The 16,349-nt window shown below is 41.1% G+C and overlaps 2 protein-coding genes across 2 annotated transcripts in view; one reads left to right on the top strand and one right to left on the bottom strand.

The window, feature by feature from the left end:
- USP14 (ubiquitin specific peptidase 14) overlaps positions 1 to 8,830 on the top strand; it is a 59,261-nt gene extending 50,431 nt beyond the window's left edge. Inside the window, exons 12-16 of the mRNA XM_089678306.1 lie at positions 505 to 597; positions 1,129 to 1,257; positions 3,733 to 3,787; positions 6,862 to 6,969; positions 8,111 to 8,830. Of these exons, the coding sequence (XP_089534432.1) occupies positions 505 to 597; positions 1,129 to 1,257; positions 3,733 to 3,787; positions 6,862 to 6,969; positions 8,111 to 8,259 (534 nt within the window). The 3' untranslated portion in view covers positions 8,260 to 8,830. The remainder of the gene's footprint in view (positions 1 to 504; positions 598 to 1,128; positions 1,258 to 3,732; positions 3,788 to 6,861; positions 6,970 to 8,110) is intronic.
- Positions 8,831 to 13,979: 5,149 nt separating this feature from the next.
- Positions 13,980 to 16,349, bottom strand: part of THOC1 (THO complex subunit 1) — a 52,065-nt gene continuing 49,695 nt past the window's right edge. The window contains exon 21 of the mRNA XM_089678301.1: positions 13,980 to 14,478. Within this exon, the coding sequence (XP_089534427.1) occupies positions 14,183 to 14,478 (296 nt within the window). The 3' untranslated portion in view covers positions 13,980 to 14,182. The remainder of the gene's footprint in view (positions 14,479 to 16,349) is intronic.

The following is a 16,349-nucleotide window of genomic DNA, read 5'->3' as shown; positions in this document are numbered from 1 at the left end:
AGTGGTTTTTGGACAGCTTAGGCGGAGAGGGGGATAAACCACTAAGATGGGGGAATCTTCCACTGGGTCAAAAAGCTCTAAAATCCAAGGATGAAGTCAGGATGACCGGGAGCTCCTCTCCAAGTCCTCTGCCACGGCTCACATCCAGTCACGCCCCCACCCCCCATGTAAAATAGTTTTTAATAAATACATTGGCTTGTTCCAAAGTGTAAAAAACTGGTGCAGCCAGCTGACAAGAAATCAGGTTAGTGGCTCTGGGTTGCTAAATTAGTAATTGCACTATCTTTAATGGAGAGTTTTGATAGAATTAATTTTGCATTCCATCACAAGGATTTTGAATTATAATTGGTAAGTTCAACACTGAACATCAGGGTGGCTTGTTCATTTGCTGTCTTATGGCAGAATGCGAGACTGCAATGCAAGCTTGAAGCAAGGTTTGGTTGCTGTATGGTAAAGAGGACCTGATGATAATCATTTGTCTCATTTATGCTTTTTCCATTGTAGTCCAGATTAAGCCGTTTACCAGCCTACCTGACTATCCAGATGGTCCGATTCTTTTATAAAGAGAAGGAGTCTGTCAATGCCAAAGTTCTTAAGGTTTGTGTTTTTATTCCTGACATTTTATTTATGCAGATTTGTCAAAAATAGAAAAACTATCAACACTTTAAATTTGCATGCCTGCTATTATTCATTATCATTATCATTATACTTTAGTGCCTTTAGTTTCTACAGGCTAGCTGTTAATCCTAGTGGTTACTGTAGGTGTAATTTACTTCCCATTGGATCTATCATGATGCAGCTTTCTGAGTACTTGCCATATTTTGAGAGATACAGTTAGAAATCTGAAATTCAATAAAATAGCTGTTTTGCTTCTAAGGCCAAAAAACTGAAGTGATAACAGAATTATACCAGTTTCTGATAATATTTTGCCTGAGATAATTATCCTTTTTACATACAGTCGTCATGTTCCTGGGGCTCTACGACCAGTTAGAGCGACATAAAGTCCTGGAGCTTTTCACAGCAGGATGCCAGTTGGTTCACCAGTTCATTTTTGACCCTGTAAAATGATTGGGTCTTTAATGTAAAATATACTCTACCCTAAAAACCAAGTACATTTTTAACTTGCAGGATGTTAAATTTCCTCTTATGTTGGATATATACGACCTGAGCACACCGGAGCTTCAGGAAAAGATGGTCCCATTCCGTTCCAAATTTAAAGACTTGGAAGACAAAAAAGTATCTGGGCAGGCACCAAAGGTAAGTACATTTATTCCCTTCCTTTTTTGTACATATTCAAGTAAAGTATCCGGTGTCTTCATTTTTATGGAATATATATTTTTAAATATAAGCAGCATGTCCAGAGTTGTATGCAGGCGTTACCACTGTCTAGTAATGTAGCAATTAATATTTAGTAATATCTTTAAACCTGAACTCCGGGCAGAAGTTGTATACTATATTTGTACAGTGTATATAGGTGCTTCTATACCTTTTAAATAATTTCTTGGTGTTACAGTGCACAGTTCTCTTGACAATCAGAAACCCACCTTTTTTTTTTGCTCTGTGAAAAACCCACTGTTCCCCTAATGATCGGTAACTGTTGTGCCTGCTATTCCCTTGGCCACTGGTCTTGTACATTCCCCAATGTAGCTCTTAGTAAAGGGAATGGTGATGTGATTACGTAACTGCTTACTGCAGTGGGCGGACCCAAGAGTCTTGGACTCCTCGTCCTGTGCAGCAAAGTTAGATTGATGGGTGAGGAGTCTGATCTATCCCACACAAGTCTACAGTCCAGCCCACATTGCTACGCATTCGCATTTAGACTCTAAATACCAGGGCATGATGGGATTGCTAGTCTTGGTAAGTGGTGACAAACACTAACAGGAAGTGATGTCCTTTCTGAGATACCTCTTTCTGGAGCCCAGGGACAGAGGAAAATGCTCTGTGAAGAGATGACATAATAGATTTTTTTAAAACTGAGCTTCATATACAGTGTGCATTTTTAATCAAAATCACGTTAGCCGTTTTGCTTTACCCCTTTGCGCCCAAGGGTAAAACAAATGTTAATGCCTAAGCACAATTTTGCAACTTTGCCATGTGTTTAGTAAACCCGTACATATCACAATTACTTTGTCCATCCAGGTGGATTATCCCTTGTGTTTTTTTTTTTTTTTTTTTTTTTTGGACCAATTGGGCTTTAATTTTGTGGTAAATGGTAATAGACATTTCCTGATAGAGAGATATATATATATATATATATATATATATATATATATATATATATATATATATATATATATATATATATATATAAAATATAATTTATTTTTTTTTTTAATTAAAGGAAAACTGGCCCAAAATAGTAAAAAGAAAAAAAAACAACTTTTTTTTTTATAATTTTAGCTGTATATTTTTTTGTTACTACCATAACCTACCACCAAAGAACAACCCAAAATAAATTCTCCTGCTCCCGGTGATCACAGCAATACCACATATGTTTGTTATTTTGTATTCGTAGTACAGCCAAGAAACAATTTTGCTTGTTTATCTCTCTGCATGGAGAGAGAGATGCAATGTATCTTTCCTTTTCGTTCACAGATAGAAACACAGGAGTGGGATTCACAGTGACTGATTACTGTGATAGCCAATTGGAGGCTATCACAGTGATCAGGTGAACTGGGAGTTCCAGGTCCCAATCATTTAGTATGGGGGATCTGGGGCTCCCGGTGACAGCCCAGTCTCTGTGCAGACAGATACTCATATGTGCAGTCCCATGGAAAAAAGCCTAGTCCAGTGGAGCCGCATATATGCATACAAGGGGGTAACTAACTGCACAGGACTATCATATAGGTTTGATCACCATCCCAGAGATTTTCATTAAGTTGGCCATATGCTAGTAGAATTTTTGTTAGAAAATCAAACGTTCTTAAAAATGAAACCTTTTGAATTTTTGGTGGGGTAAAATCGACATTCGTTCTCGACCAGTGATGAGAAAATTTGAAGAAGCTGGATGGAAAATGTTTCTCTAACAAATTAATATACAACAGTGAATGCACTTTTTGTTCAGGAAACTCCATTCATTCCAAAATTGAATGTTAAAAGCATCATCATCGACTGCAAATGTTCGTGCAAATTATTGTACGAACTTTGGTGAGAATATTGGTCACAGATTGTACTAACAAATCTCACTGCAGTAGTTTTCATTCACTCCCTTAAGGCTGAAATGATGTATGATTCCTCAGGGGACTGCAGTACAATCATTTTAGCTTTGTGGTGGCTGTGGCAGTTCTGTAGAACAATTCTTAGTTATACTTTGTGTCTAGTGTACATCAGCAAATATATAAATCTGCTTTGTGTGCACCATTTCTTTGGGAGTCCAAATATCACATTGTAAAAGTTGTGGTGACATAATCAATGTGGTGCACACAGTCTGTGAAGAGAGCAAGAGTTGTGAAAAGGGCCCAGTAGGTTCACCCACAATAGGCTGCCTTGCTGAAAAATACCGGGAAGGAGGGGGAGGGGCATTTAAAATACCAGTCACCCTACACAAGGATAGAGAACAGCATCGACCCATCTTTATTACAGGAAGTTTTTCATCAAAGAAGACATTTACAAAGGACACCAAGAATGTTTCTTGCATTTAGACAATCATTTTTTCATCTTTAGCCTAACTTAAGATCACTTTAAGTGTAACCACCTATGCACATTTTAATGTCCTTTGTTTGTTTATTGTAGGCTAATCAAGGGGCACAAAAAGAAGTTAAATATGAACCGTTTGCCTTTCCTGATGGTAAGAACTACAAATAAAGAATTTGGTGACATTACAAGAACAAAGATCAGATGGAAAGTTGGCTTTTTTAACATTTCAGAAGTGCTAGACATGAAATAAACATTACAATGGTAACTTTTAGCAAAGGGCCCATTCAGACTAATACATTACCAAGCAGAAAATATGTTTACATTATACAATAAAAAGATTGACTGGTGAGCAAGGTATGATTTCTTTGGAAAGGTCGGAGACACTAAATCTAAGCAACATTAGTGTACCACTAGAGTCGGCTCTAGAATTTGGGAGATAAACTGTTGTATATAAGAATACTTGTAGAGTTGCCTGAGCTGGATTTGGCTGCTTAGGGTCAATGGGTGGAATTAACAGTGGTGAAGGCATTAAGCCTGCACCACTCTCCTACACTCAGAAAATGAAGCAGATCCTGCTCTTAGTCAACAAAAGGGGAGCACATGATCTGTGTTCTGTGCTGTGTCCACATACAGAGCAAAATAGCTAGAGCTGCTTGCTTCTGAATCCCTCTGACCACCCTACACCTCCCTTCATACCACTCTCTCCTTCAGCTGAAAGAAAGAGGGAGGAGAAAGTATTCATACCCCTTGAAATTTTCCACATTTTGTCATGTGGCAACCAAAAACGTAAATTTATTTTATTGGGATTTTATGTGATAGACCAGGGGTCCTCAAACTTCTTAAACCGGGGGGCAGGTTCACTGTCCTTCAGACCGTTGGAGGGCCGGACTATAGTTTAAAAACAAAAAAAAACTATGAACAAATGCAGACACAGTACAGGAGATGACCAGAGACTGCGGACATACAACGGCGGTGGGAATACTGGGCCGGCCGCTCCATAAGAATCCCAATAAAATACATTTATGTTTTTGGTTGTAACATGACAAAATGTGGAAAATTTCAAGGGGTATGAATACTTTTTCAGGGCAATGTAGCTTTATTAATTAGTTTTGTATAATAAGTGTTGAGGACAATTGGTGTATTTACACACATGGTGGATGATAGCACTGTTTGTATCCTAATATAAGAATTTATGTAATTGAGGCTGTCAGTGCTTTAAAGGGGCAGTCTGGTATGGTGCGCACCTATGCATGCTTGATCGCTATTTTCACTCTGGTTCCCTGCTCAGAAACCCCCTCGGGCTGTTAGCCTACCTCACAGCCACAGCCTGCATGAGACAATCTGATTTGCCCCTTTGTGCTTCCTGAGGGATTTCTTAGGGGGCTCTTTGTGTCTCAATCCAATATTGCTACATGGATCTGTCCAGTTGTGGTTCAGGCCTATTCCGCCAAGGATAGGTTTCATTCTTTCCAGTGATGGTTCATTCTACCAGGTCTGTCAGTGCATCCTGGGTTTTTCAGCATCAGGCTTCAAGTGATACACTTTTTTTTTTTTAACAACACATCCTACTTACCTGCTCTCTGCAGTGGTTTTGTAAAGAGCAGCCCTGATCCTCCTCTTCTCGGTTTCCCCAGGCGCTCCTTGCCCATCCCTCCTGCCGGGTGCCAGAGTAGCAAGCAGCTTGCTATGGGGGCACCCACTGCTTCTTGGGTCCGTCCACACATGGAGCCGTGGCTCAGCCCCCCCCCCTCCTCATTGGCTCACTGGCTGTGATTGACAGCAGCTGTCTCAGCCATTGAAGATAGCCGAGACTCCAGTGCACATCGCTGGATCAAGAGGGGGCTTAGGCGAGTATTAGGGGGGCTGGGGGCACTGCTGCACAGAGAAGGTTTTTTACCTTCATGCAAAGAATGCATGAAGGTAAAAAACCTGGAGCCTTTATAACCACTTTTAAATTTCTAAGACTGCCACCTAGTCTTCAGGTTGCAAGTTTACCAAGTTTTACCAGGTGGATGTTCAGGCCTTTGTTTACACTCTCTTTAGTTGCAAGGTGCTTCAAACTGCTGTTTGAGTTGGATCTTGGGCCTGTTGGCGTTGTTTTGTTTTCATTTTTCCCTCCACTCATGGGTATTTCTTTGGGACATTCAGATTATCTCTAAATCTGTTCTGCACTGTATGAACAGGAAAATTAGATTTTTGACTTACTGGTAAAATGATTCCTGGAATTACAGTACAGTACAGTACAAAGGCCACCATTCCATCTGTGTTCTCTTACTGCTTGCTAAAGGAACTGAGGCTTGCTGGGAGCAGGAGGGGTTATATTGGGCTCCTTGCAATTTATTTTCCAGTGTCAACCATCAGACAGTACCTGCCTAAACTTTTTTTTTTTTCTTTTAAATCCTCCCAATGAGTGTGAGCGGCCAACCCCACAAGTACAAATACAGCAGTTTATCTCCAAACGCCAGAGCTGGCTCTAGTGGTACACTAATGTTGGTAAGATTTAGGGTTTTACCTGTAAAACACTTTTCTTGGAGTACATCACAGGACACAGAGATCCCTCCCCTCCTGGTTGTTCCTCATTGCTTGCTACAAAACTGAGGCTTGGCGGAGCTGTGAAGGTGAGGAGGTGGGGGATTCCTGTGGTGGTGTGTTTTTTTTTTTTTTGTTGCCCAATGTCCAGTCACCTGAAGGTGACAGCATAGCAAGTAGTCATGAATAAGAACTCCTGTATCCTTTGGTGTTCTCAAAGAAAATGGACGTAACAGGTATATTTTTTAATAACCGTTTTGGGGCTCTGAAGGTCTGCAGCATCAAAGTTTAATCATGAATTCATTATTCTGCCCTGCTGCATAATGATGCAGACAAAGCAACTGTAGCTATGTTTTGGGAGAAGAGCAAGAGACCCTGCTGGAACAGAAAAATTTGGAAATGCATCCAGCTCCTAGTTTCCTGTTGTGGCTGGCAAAAAAAGCATATTTTCTAGATTAAAACAGTGTCTGCCCTCCCAGCTTTCTCTTGGTATACTACAGAATCCCCTTCCACTCTCCAACACGGGGAGACTAGGTTTTGTAGTCCAAGATAACTTGCAGTATGCCTTGTAACCATTTAAAGGTGACAGTTGGCAGGCCACATTTTGAAGCCAAACTAAATGTTCTTGGTGATGGTTATGTTCTTGGTAGATGGGGAAGAAAATGATCAAATGACTGTTTTCCTTCTGTTTTGTAGATGTTGGGTCTAATAATTGTGGTTACTATGAACTGCAGGCAGTTCTTACACACCAGGGGAGATCAAGTTCATCGGGACACTATGTTTCATGGGTTAAAAGGAAACAAGGTAACTTTTCCTGCAGCTGTTTAATCTCTCCTTTTTAGGGCACATACTCCTTTTGTTTGTTTGTTGACCATGATGTAACCATGTGATATTCATACATGTATGATTTGTCAACCATACTAAAAATACCATGCCTTTATCAGGTATGTTGTATAGTTGGGTAGCTGCATGCTGTCTCAATTAAAAACTTCAGATTTGGGCCAGGTCTACATAGTTTTTCATTAGCTTAAATTTTATTCCTAGGTTCTTTGTGCTTTTCTGTACAATGCAGGCAGCTCATGACTGGTGGGCAGGAACCAGCAGGGTGCTGTACATACATTCCTGAAAACATCACAGCACCCTGCCTCAGTACTCCCAAGCCTTGTTGCAAGCAGTGGGCTGACATTTTTGAATTATGCAAATATCAAAATGCCTTGAAGGAATTTGAATTTGGAGGTCTGGATGTTCCTAAGCAGACTGCATTTGCATGCAGACTGCCCTAGGTAACACCCTCGTGTGATGTTGATTCACGATTGAAAGAATTTCAGTTGATTTTTAATTTCATCCAGTGAATGAAAGGGTCGGGCCAGGGACCATTCAGCTAGAGAGGAAAGGGTATCCTCCAACTAGAAAATTAGGCGGATCCTATATGATTTGCTGCAGCTTCTAATGTAAACTGTGAGACGCTTACAGTGTGCAGTGAAATCAGACTAAGCAATTTCAGTACAGGAGAGGAGCCTGTGCAAGACTGAATGTTAGGTTGGAGTTCAGCTTTAAAGGGCTTTGTATACAGGATGCAGAAGCACTTGTAGCACCCCTGTAAGCTGTCTGCCATCTGTTCTTACATCTCAATAAATCTATACAAATTAATGAGGACCACAGCAGCATGTCCTATTTGTACTGCAGTCTGCATTCATTTTTACACCACATATGACCAGCACTTACGCCTGTATGCACTAGATTACTGAGCCTCCGATGACAACACATGCAAGGCTCCTCCTATATTGATGCCTATGTCTGTAATGTCAAAGCAAATTCCTTCCTGAGCAGTGATAGTAGCTCAATAAATGTATATGCATCTTGCAGAAATGTCATTTAGGTGGCAAGTATTTTAAAGAAGCTGTGTTTCTTGTCTAACACACTTTATCTGCTTCTCTCTTTTTAGATGAATGGATTAAGTTTGATGATGACAAAGTGAGCATTGTCTCTCCTGAAGATATACTAAGGCTGTCAGGAGGTGGAGACTGGCATATAGCTTATGTTCTACTTTATGGACCCCGACAAATCGAAGCTTCCGAGGAGACCGAACAATAATGACATTTTGCTGTTTTAGTCATTTTTTTTTTCTTCTTAGGTGTGAAATAAATGTTCCACAGCTAGAATTTCCTGCCCCTGAACTTTTTGTTTTAGACAAGGATTTGAATTGTATAGTTCAATTCACCATGTCCTGAAAGCTTGAGAATCCACATCATTTCTACTGAGAAATTGTGTCAAGTTAAAATGTTTTCTTACTAAGTCTTAAAAGAATTTTTAAATTGGAATCTGACAATGCCAAATGGCCTGCCACTGCACAGTGGTGCTAAAACTTTTTTTTTCTCTTTTTTTACTGTCAATGTCTGGAACAGAGGCCAAAAATATTTATTGCACACCTACAACTCATCCATTGTTACTGTTGCATGGTTTATACCACAGTACTTACCATCCTTGCCTTATCTGACAAAACTGCCAGGAAGGAGAAAAGGATATGTGTTGCCTCATTGTAACAGTGCTGCTTCCCATGACTGACAACGTGGCCACACTCGCATCTCTGTCCAGCCTCATCTGACTTTCTGGTCCAGGTTGTTGCTGGCATCTCAGTGACTTCAGAATAAAATTGTGATCAATCCCCTGTCTCCAATTACCTTTTATTTGAATACCTCTGTCTGTTCTAGTGAATGGAGTATTTACATCTAGCATAAAAGAAACCGTTACTGATGCTGCCAGATTATCAAATTGAAGCCTGATCAGCAACATGGCTCTCATTTCAGACAATAATTAATACAGAATGTTTTGGCTTTCCAAATAGACATTTAATTAAATTATTATAATACAGTTTAAAAATTTCAGAAGTAGCGAGCTGCTTTAGTATTGGAATTAAAGTTCACATACATAAAACAAAATTTCAGTTGTGCCCATTGAGGGATACAGGAAGTCTGAACCTTTTGCGTTATACTGCTGCTTACCGGATGGTTGGACACTTGCAAACAAAAAAACTGTAGACCAGCCCAGGATAACCCCAATACCAGCATGCTCCAGTTTTTTTGCTAAAATTCTAGAAGGATGGATGCCTTTCTACAAGCCCTGATGTGTAAAAAAAAAAAACAAAAAAAACAAAAAAAAAAACCCTTAAAAAAAACTTTTTGCTAGCGCATTTTTTTTTTTTCTGTAGTGTCCAATCTTAACAGAGTGCCTACTATTCTGTTAGAGTATGCGCCTCTTTTTAAGTATAACTAAAGACAAAACTTTTTTCAGTTTTGGAAAGTGTAGATGGATTAGAACACTTGTCAGTTTTTTTTTATTGCGGTCTGTGCCCTCGTTAGGGAGATTCACCCTATTTGTCTTGTTTACCATTATCATTGAAAGTAAAAGAAAATTGCAAATTTTTAGTTGCCCCCAGAAATGTAATAGAGGGGAAATCTTCCAATAGGGACACTAATTCTGGTGACCTATGGGACAGGGAAATCTCCGCTATAGGACACAGAGTAAGGGAGGGTATAACCCCCTGTCGGTTTTTTTTTTTTATTTTTCTCTCCATCTGTTCAAAATGTAAAAAAAAAGTTTTGCCTATAGTTCTGCTTTAGGAAGTGAACTGCTAAGTGGTTGGAAGCCCTAGCTAGAGCTCTGTTCTCACTGGTGGGAACTGTCCTTTATCTGATTCTGCTCTGGCCCTACCATATCTGACTGATAAAAATATCTTCAGATCTAAGTGCTGCAGAAGTTGACTCCTCACTTCATAGAATGTATGGAGAAGATTGCTGTAGTGTTAGAATTCAGTTGTGACAGTTTGCTAGAAGTCTCCTGTTTTTATTTCTGGCGTGTGTCAAATCCTGTTCATAGGGCTAAAATGCTGGACTGCAGGACACTTGTGTAAAAAGCATCTATGGACCAGATTTTGACATCCTCCTTAGGAATGCTGCTGGGGGCAAGAGTGCTATGATTTTCTTTTTTTATTTACAGTCTCTAAAAAATTTTCTTCTTCCAGGAATGCACACCTGAGATGAGAGGCTCCTCCCTACAGGAATATCTCTCTTGCATGCTTTGCCCTTGGGATGGAGACAAATATACCAGAAAAAAAAAAAGGTTGGTCCCACAAAGGGAGCCTTTACAAAATCTTTTGTCTGGACAGAGTAGCGTTAAGTAGGATCTCTGTTTCCCCAAAGTAGTGTCCTTGTTTCACATAACTACCCCTTTACTCCTAAGACGTGGTTACAGGCAGAAAAGGCCATGATTGCTAGATGGTTTAGACAGCTGACCTCTCTAACCTACAAAATTAGTTTTTTCTGATTACATCAGCTTTAAGAGTAAGAGCACACTCCACTAGATCTGGCATCTGGGTGGAGAAGGCAGGACATCAGTGGAGCAGATTGGCAGATCAGCCATAAGATACAGCCAAGATACTTTCATCACCTGTTACATAGTGAAGGTACACTCAAAGCAGGACCTTGCATTGCCTAGAGGATCTTGCAGGCATTGGTCCCATCCTATGGTAGGCCTGCGGTTACTCGATTATCCTCTCAGGTGTGCCATCCTGGAAGATGATAGGAGAAAACCAACAATTTGATTTGCTGGTAATGGGATTTCTGGGAACCTTCCAGGACAGCAGGCCTACTTTCCACCATGTTAAGTGGGGGAAAACTCCTAAAACAGTAAGTGGTATCTATGTGGAGTTATTTGCTTTGTGGACCGATTTCCAGAGTTACTTTACTACAAACTGAGGGTCAAGGGGAAGGGTGGGGACTTATAACAGCTGTCAATTGATTGTGTTTCCTGTAGGGAGGAGCCTTTCATCTGTCAGGTGTGCCGTCCTGGAAAGTTCCCAGAAATACCATTATCGGTCTAATGATTGGTTGGTTTATCACTTTTATTGCTGTCACAGGGAATGTAAACATTTCCTTGTGACAACAATCAGCAGTGACAGGTTCTCTTTACTGAGACATCTGGGGTCTATTAGACCCTAGATGTCTCCTCTGCCCTTAAAGCGGAACTATATTCGGCTCCGGTGTCCTGCTGCTCCCTTCCCAGCCGCTGACATCCAGATCTGACAGCGCCTGCATGGGGATGTCACTCCCGCACACGCGGGAGTTCAGTAAGATTTTGGCATTGCCGAATTTGGACAGTGAGCTGCGCATGCTACAGTAGTTCCTTTTGCTACGGTAGGGCAGAGTAGATAGGTCAACACCAAGTACGTTGTGATTGTTTTGGGTTATTGGGCTCTTAGCAAGGCTTTTCTACTCTCTTTATTTTTTTTTTTTTAAAACCACTTGCCAACCGCGCTATAGCAGAACGACAGCTACAGTGCAGTTGTCCAGTTCGGCGAGGGTGTCATATGACGTCCTCTTAGAATGCGATCCCTGTCTCCTATGAACACGGCTGATCACATGATGTGGTAAAAGGCCAAGCACAGCACCCGTCTATGGTCTGCATTAAAGAGGAGTTTCAGGTTTAGATATGCTTTCTCACGCTATAATTGCCTAGCCCTAGTGATTAGAAATATAATCCAGGACCAAGCCGAATACATTTTGATAGCCCTATGATTAGTCTCTGGCAGTTGGTTCTCCCTGGATTCTACAGAATTGTCCAAATTTATTATTACAGAGACCAGTATTTCATCTGAATTCTTGGCCTTTCTGTCTAATGTCCTGGAGGCTGAGAGGAGGAGTCTCAAGAAAAAAGGATGTGCAGAAAGGGGGGTTTACATCCTCCTTAATCCATGTTTAACGCCTGTCTGGAGTTAATCCCATTATGGCTATTGCTCAGTACCTTAAGGTGCAGTTGGTGACCCTTTGGACTTCTCCAAAGATTAGATTGACAAAGATCTATTCAACTTCTACTCTTGTATAGTGGTCCCAGCTGTGGCTTATTGACTCCTTGAGGACCATGGCTTGATGGATTAAAGATACCATTTTAGCATTCATTAGTTCTGTTCTGGTTTTACCTGCTACAATTAGAGCTCACTCATCAAGGTTGGTGGCTACATGAGAAGAAATCTGAGACTGCAGTATGGTCCTCAAGACTGGGAAGTGCTACCATTTGGAAATGTCCAGCCAGAGTTTTAGAAGAAAGGTGTTGCATGCATTAACTCCACCAAGGTATGTTTACTAGTGTATCCTCTCAAATAGCTGTCCTGTAAGATGATTTGGGAAAAACCATGGTTACACTTAATGGCCTCAGTATTTCTGAGGCTCTTCAGGGACAGATTCTATATTCCCACCCAGATGTTTTTGTTTTAAAAGGGATGATGTTTGAAATTGTAGCATTTTTACCTAAAAATTCCCCTTGCATACATTAGTTCTTTGCTTATAAAAACTGAAGGGGAGGGGCTTCATAATCTATTTCTGCTTGTAAAATTATGGGAGCTGAGCCAATCATCTCAAGTAGCTGTCCTGAAAGATTCTCATGAATATTGTTACTTGTAAGTATCAGGTGGTTTTTTTTCCCCTCCACTTACTTGACCTCCACGTCCTGGAGGTTCACTCCTCACACCTTCCTAGGTTTCTAACCTGCCTGTATTACTACACATATCAACAAATCTCAATCAAGCTCTCTTTGTTCTGGATTAAGGTGTCTTCACCCAAGTTCCTGTGGCAGAACAGTTCCAGGAGTTTTACCTTTTCAGCAATCCGAAGCCCCGAAATGGCCTTCACCCCATTCTGGATCTCAAAGCTCTGTGTTCTAAAATTCTGCATGGACTCTACCAAATACATTATCACCTCCCTTCACCAAGGAGACTTCTATATATATCAAACTCACATATTTACCAATTGCATCACCAATTTATTACCACTGTGCTCTGGCAGAAGATGTCATGATCTCAAAAAAAAAAAAACAAAAAACCCTGTCTTCATTTTCTAAAAATTACAACTTCAATAATCTTGCCATGCGCATTACTAAATACTTTGGACCGTTTGCTTTCCAAAAAGGGTCATTTGGGGTATATAGGTACTGTCCTGGCATTTTGGGAACTCCGTCAGTACTGAGGCCTCAAAATGCAGTGCTGTGTCCTAGCAACCAATCACTGAGGCAGTTCCCACCCCCACCCAGCACTATGCTACCTCTCACTCTCTGTTCTGCAGACATGAGAGCAGCAGGGGGGGGGGGGGGGGGGCAGAGCCATGATCGTGGTCAACCTGCCGGCTCCTGGCAGTCGATAGCTTGCCGACCCGAAGTGTATATTAACCATGTCTCAAAGTGAAAGTTTCAGCTACAGTCCGTGCTCATTGGCTATGATCTTTTAACACATTTCATCCTGATTGGTTTAATCATAGTAGTACCTCTACAATTTGGCCCAAAGAAAGTGAGATACATCAGAGGGGCGTGGTCCATGGGCAGGAGTGTAGCTGAAGAGTTTACTTTCACTTTGAGACATAGTTGATGCACAGAGTGCTGCCCAGGGCTTTGTATTGCTATGGTGCATGGAACAGGATATGCAATTTAAGACCCTTGGACCACAGAGTGCCTGTGAGACGGTATGCAGGAGGCTGTGAGCAGCACCATTTTGTCCAAGTATAAAATTGAGCCATGCTAGATTCTAGGGGTCTCCAGGTGTTGAGGAAATGCAAGTCCCATGAGGCCTTTGCAAAACTCACAGCCACAGGCAAGACTCCTAGAGGCATGATGGGACTTGTAGTACTTCAACAGCTGGAGGGCCATAAGGTAACAAGCTACCCGTGCCCCTCAATGTACGCCAAAAAAAATTTCACAGCAAGTACAAAAATCCTGTTTTGTAAGTTCGTATACAGGCAAGTTTTGAAGGAAAAACACATTAACCAAGCTAGGCAGTTTTTTTTTTTTTTTAATTATTATTATTAATATTACATGTTCATACAAACATATCACAAAAAAATGTTTCCAACTAAAAAGTCTTGCATGCTGGTAGCAAGGAAAAGGCATTGCACAGCAATGTGTTACATGACAGTGGTACCAGCTAGGAAATGCGATAAAATACCTGACTCCTACAAAGTATATTTCCCTTGCTAGATCATGTGCAATTTTCTGCATCACTGGCTAGGTTTTCTGCCAGTTCATTTAAATGAGCCTGATTCAAAGCGGAAATAAGATTCTCAGTGGTAGCACGAGCTCCTTCCCGATCTTGCCAGGCGACCAGTAACAATTTTGCCCTCATTTTAACATCTTCACTATCCGATTCAATAACCTTAATGTCTGAGTCTTTTATTTCTAAGTAAGGGGCCAGTGTTTTCCAGTGCTCTCCAAGCTTGCTGGCAAGTGCTTCTATCAGCTCCCCAGAGACTGGATTCTGTTGCTGGACTTCTGGACCTGCAAATTAGTTCAGAGTACACATTTTTGCATCAAAAGGTTTCATACGTACCTAAACATCACCAAAAATGCGATATAAAAATAAATGAATCATTAAATGAATAAGTTAATACAGTGAGGAACAGAAGTATTTGAACACCCTGCGATTTTGCAAGTTCTCCCATTTAGAAATCATGAAGGGGTCTGAAATTCACATTGTAGGTGCATTCCCACTCTGACAGAATTTAAAAATCATACAATGTGATTTCATGAATTTTTTTAAAAGAATTTATTTGTATTGCACTGCTGAACATAAGTATTTGAACACCTGAGAAAATCAGTGTTTGTATTTGCAAACAAAGGCTTCTGTACCAAATATTGAGGTCAAACGTTTCCTGTAGTTCTTGACCAGGTTTGCACACACTGCAACAGGGATTTTGGCCCACTCCACACAGATCTCCTCTAGATCTGTCAGGTTTCGGGGCTGTCGCTGAGCAACACGGAGTTTCAGCTCCCTCCAAAGATGTTCTATTGGATTTAGGTCTGGAGACTGGCTAGGCCACTCCAGAACCTTGATATGCTTCTTACGGAGCCACTCCTTGTTTATCCTGGCTGTGTGCTTCGGGTCGTTGCCATGTTGGAAGACCCAGCCACGACCCATCTTCAATGCTCTGACTGAGGGAAGGAGGTTGTTGCTCAAAATCACACAATAAATGGCCCAATTCATCCTCTCCTTAATACAGTGCAGTCGCCCTGTTCCCTTCGCAGAAAAGCACCCCCAAAGCATGATGTTACCACCCCCATGCTTCACAGTAGGGATGGTGTTCTTGGGATGCAACTCATCCTTCTTTTTCCTCCAAACACGATGAGTGAAGTTTAGACCTAAAAGTTCTACTTTGGGCTCATCTGACCACATGACTTTCTTCCATGCCTCCTCTGGATCATCCAGATGGTCATTGGCAAACTTCAGACGGGCCTGGACATGTGATGACTTGAGCAGGGGAACCTTCTGTGCAATGCATGATTTGAAACCATGACGGCTTAGTGTTCTACCGACAATGACCATTGAAACTGTGGTCCCAGCTCTCTTCATGTCATTGACCAGCTCCTCCCTTGTAGTTCTGGGCTGATTCCTCACCTTTCTTATCATCAGTGATACCCCACGAGGTGAGATCTTGCATGGAGCCCCAGTCCGAGGGAAACTGACAGTCATCTTTAGCCTCTTCCATTTTCTAACAATTGCTCCAACAGTTGATCTATTTTCACCAAGCTACTTGGCAATTGCCCCGTAGCCCTTTCCAGCCTTGTGTAGGTCCACAATTTTGTCTCTGGTGTCTTTTGACAGCTCTTTAGTCTTGCCCATGGTAGTAGTTGGCGTCTGACTGACTGTGGGGTGGACAGGTGTCTTTAAAGAGCTCAGACAGGTGCTACTAAGTAAGATTAATGAGTGGAGTAGAGGTGAACTTTTTAAAGGCACAGGAACAGGTCTTTGAGAGCCAGAATTCTTGCTGTTTCTTAGGTGTTCAAATACTTATATTCAGCAGTGCAAGACAAATTCTTTAAAAATCATACAATGTGATTTCCTGAAATAGTTTTTTTAAATTCTGTCTCTCAGAGTGGGAATGCACCTACAATGTGAATTTCAGACCCCTCCATGATTTCTAAGTGGCAGAACTTGCAAAATCGCAGGGTGTTCAAATACTTCTGTTCCTCACTGTAGATTAACTTGTGCAGCTATGTATAGGGACGATAAGGTGACAGCTATATGGAATATGTTTTAACACGGCAGCAACTTGGTTGCTTTTAAAGTGTAATTCCAGTCAAAACCTACCTAAAGTAAAACTACTCTTACCCCCATTCTAAGCCTATTCTATCTACCCTGTAGAAGGAAA

This window comes from Staurois parvus, unplaced genomic scaffold (assembly GCF_062004578.1).
Source record: "Staurois parvus isolate SC_StPar_1 unplaced genomic scaffold, SC_StPar_1.0 ptg000015l, whole genome shotgun sequence".
NCBI classification, from domain to species: domain Eukaryota; kingdom Metazoa; phylum Chordata; class Amphibia; order Anura; family Ranidae; genus Staurois; species Staurois parvus.
Note: the sequence above shows the minus strand (reverse complement) of the source record. Positions and strands in the feature narration are given on the sequence as shown.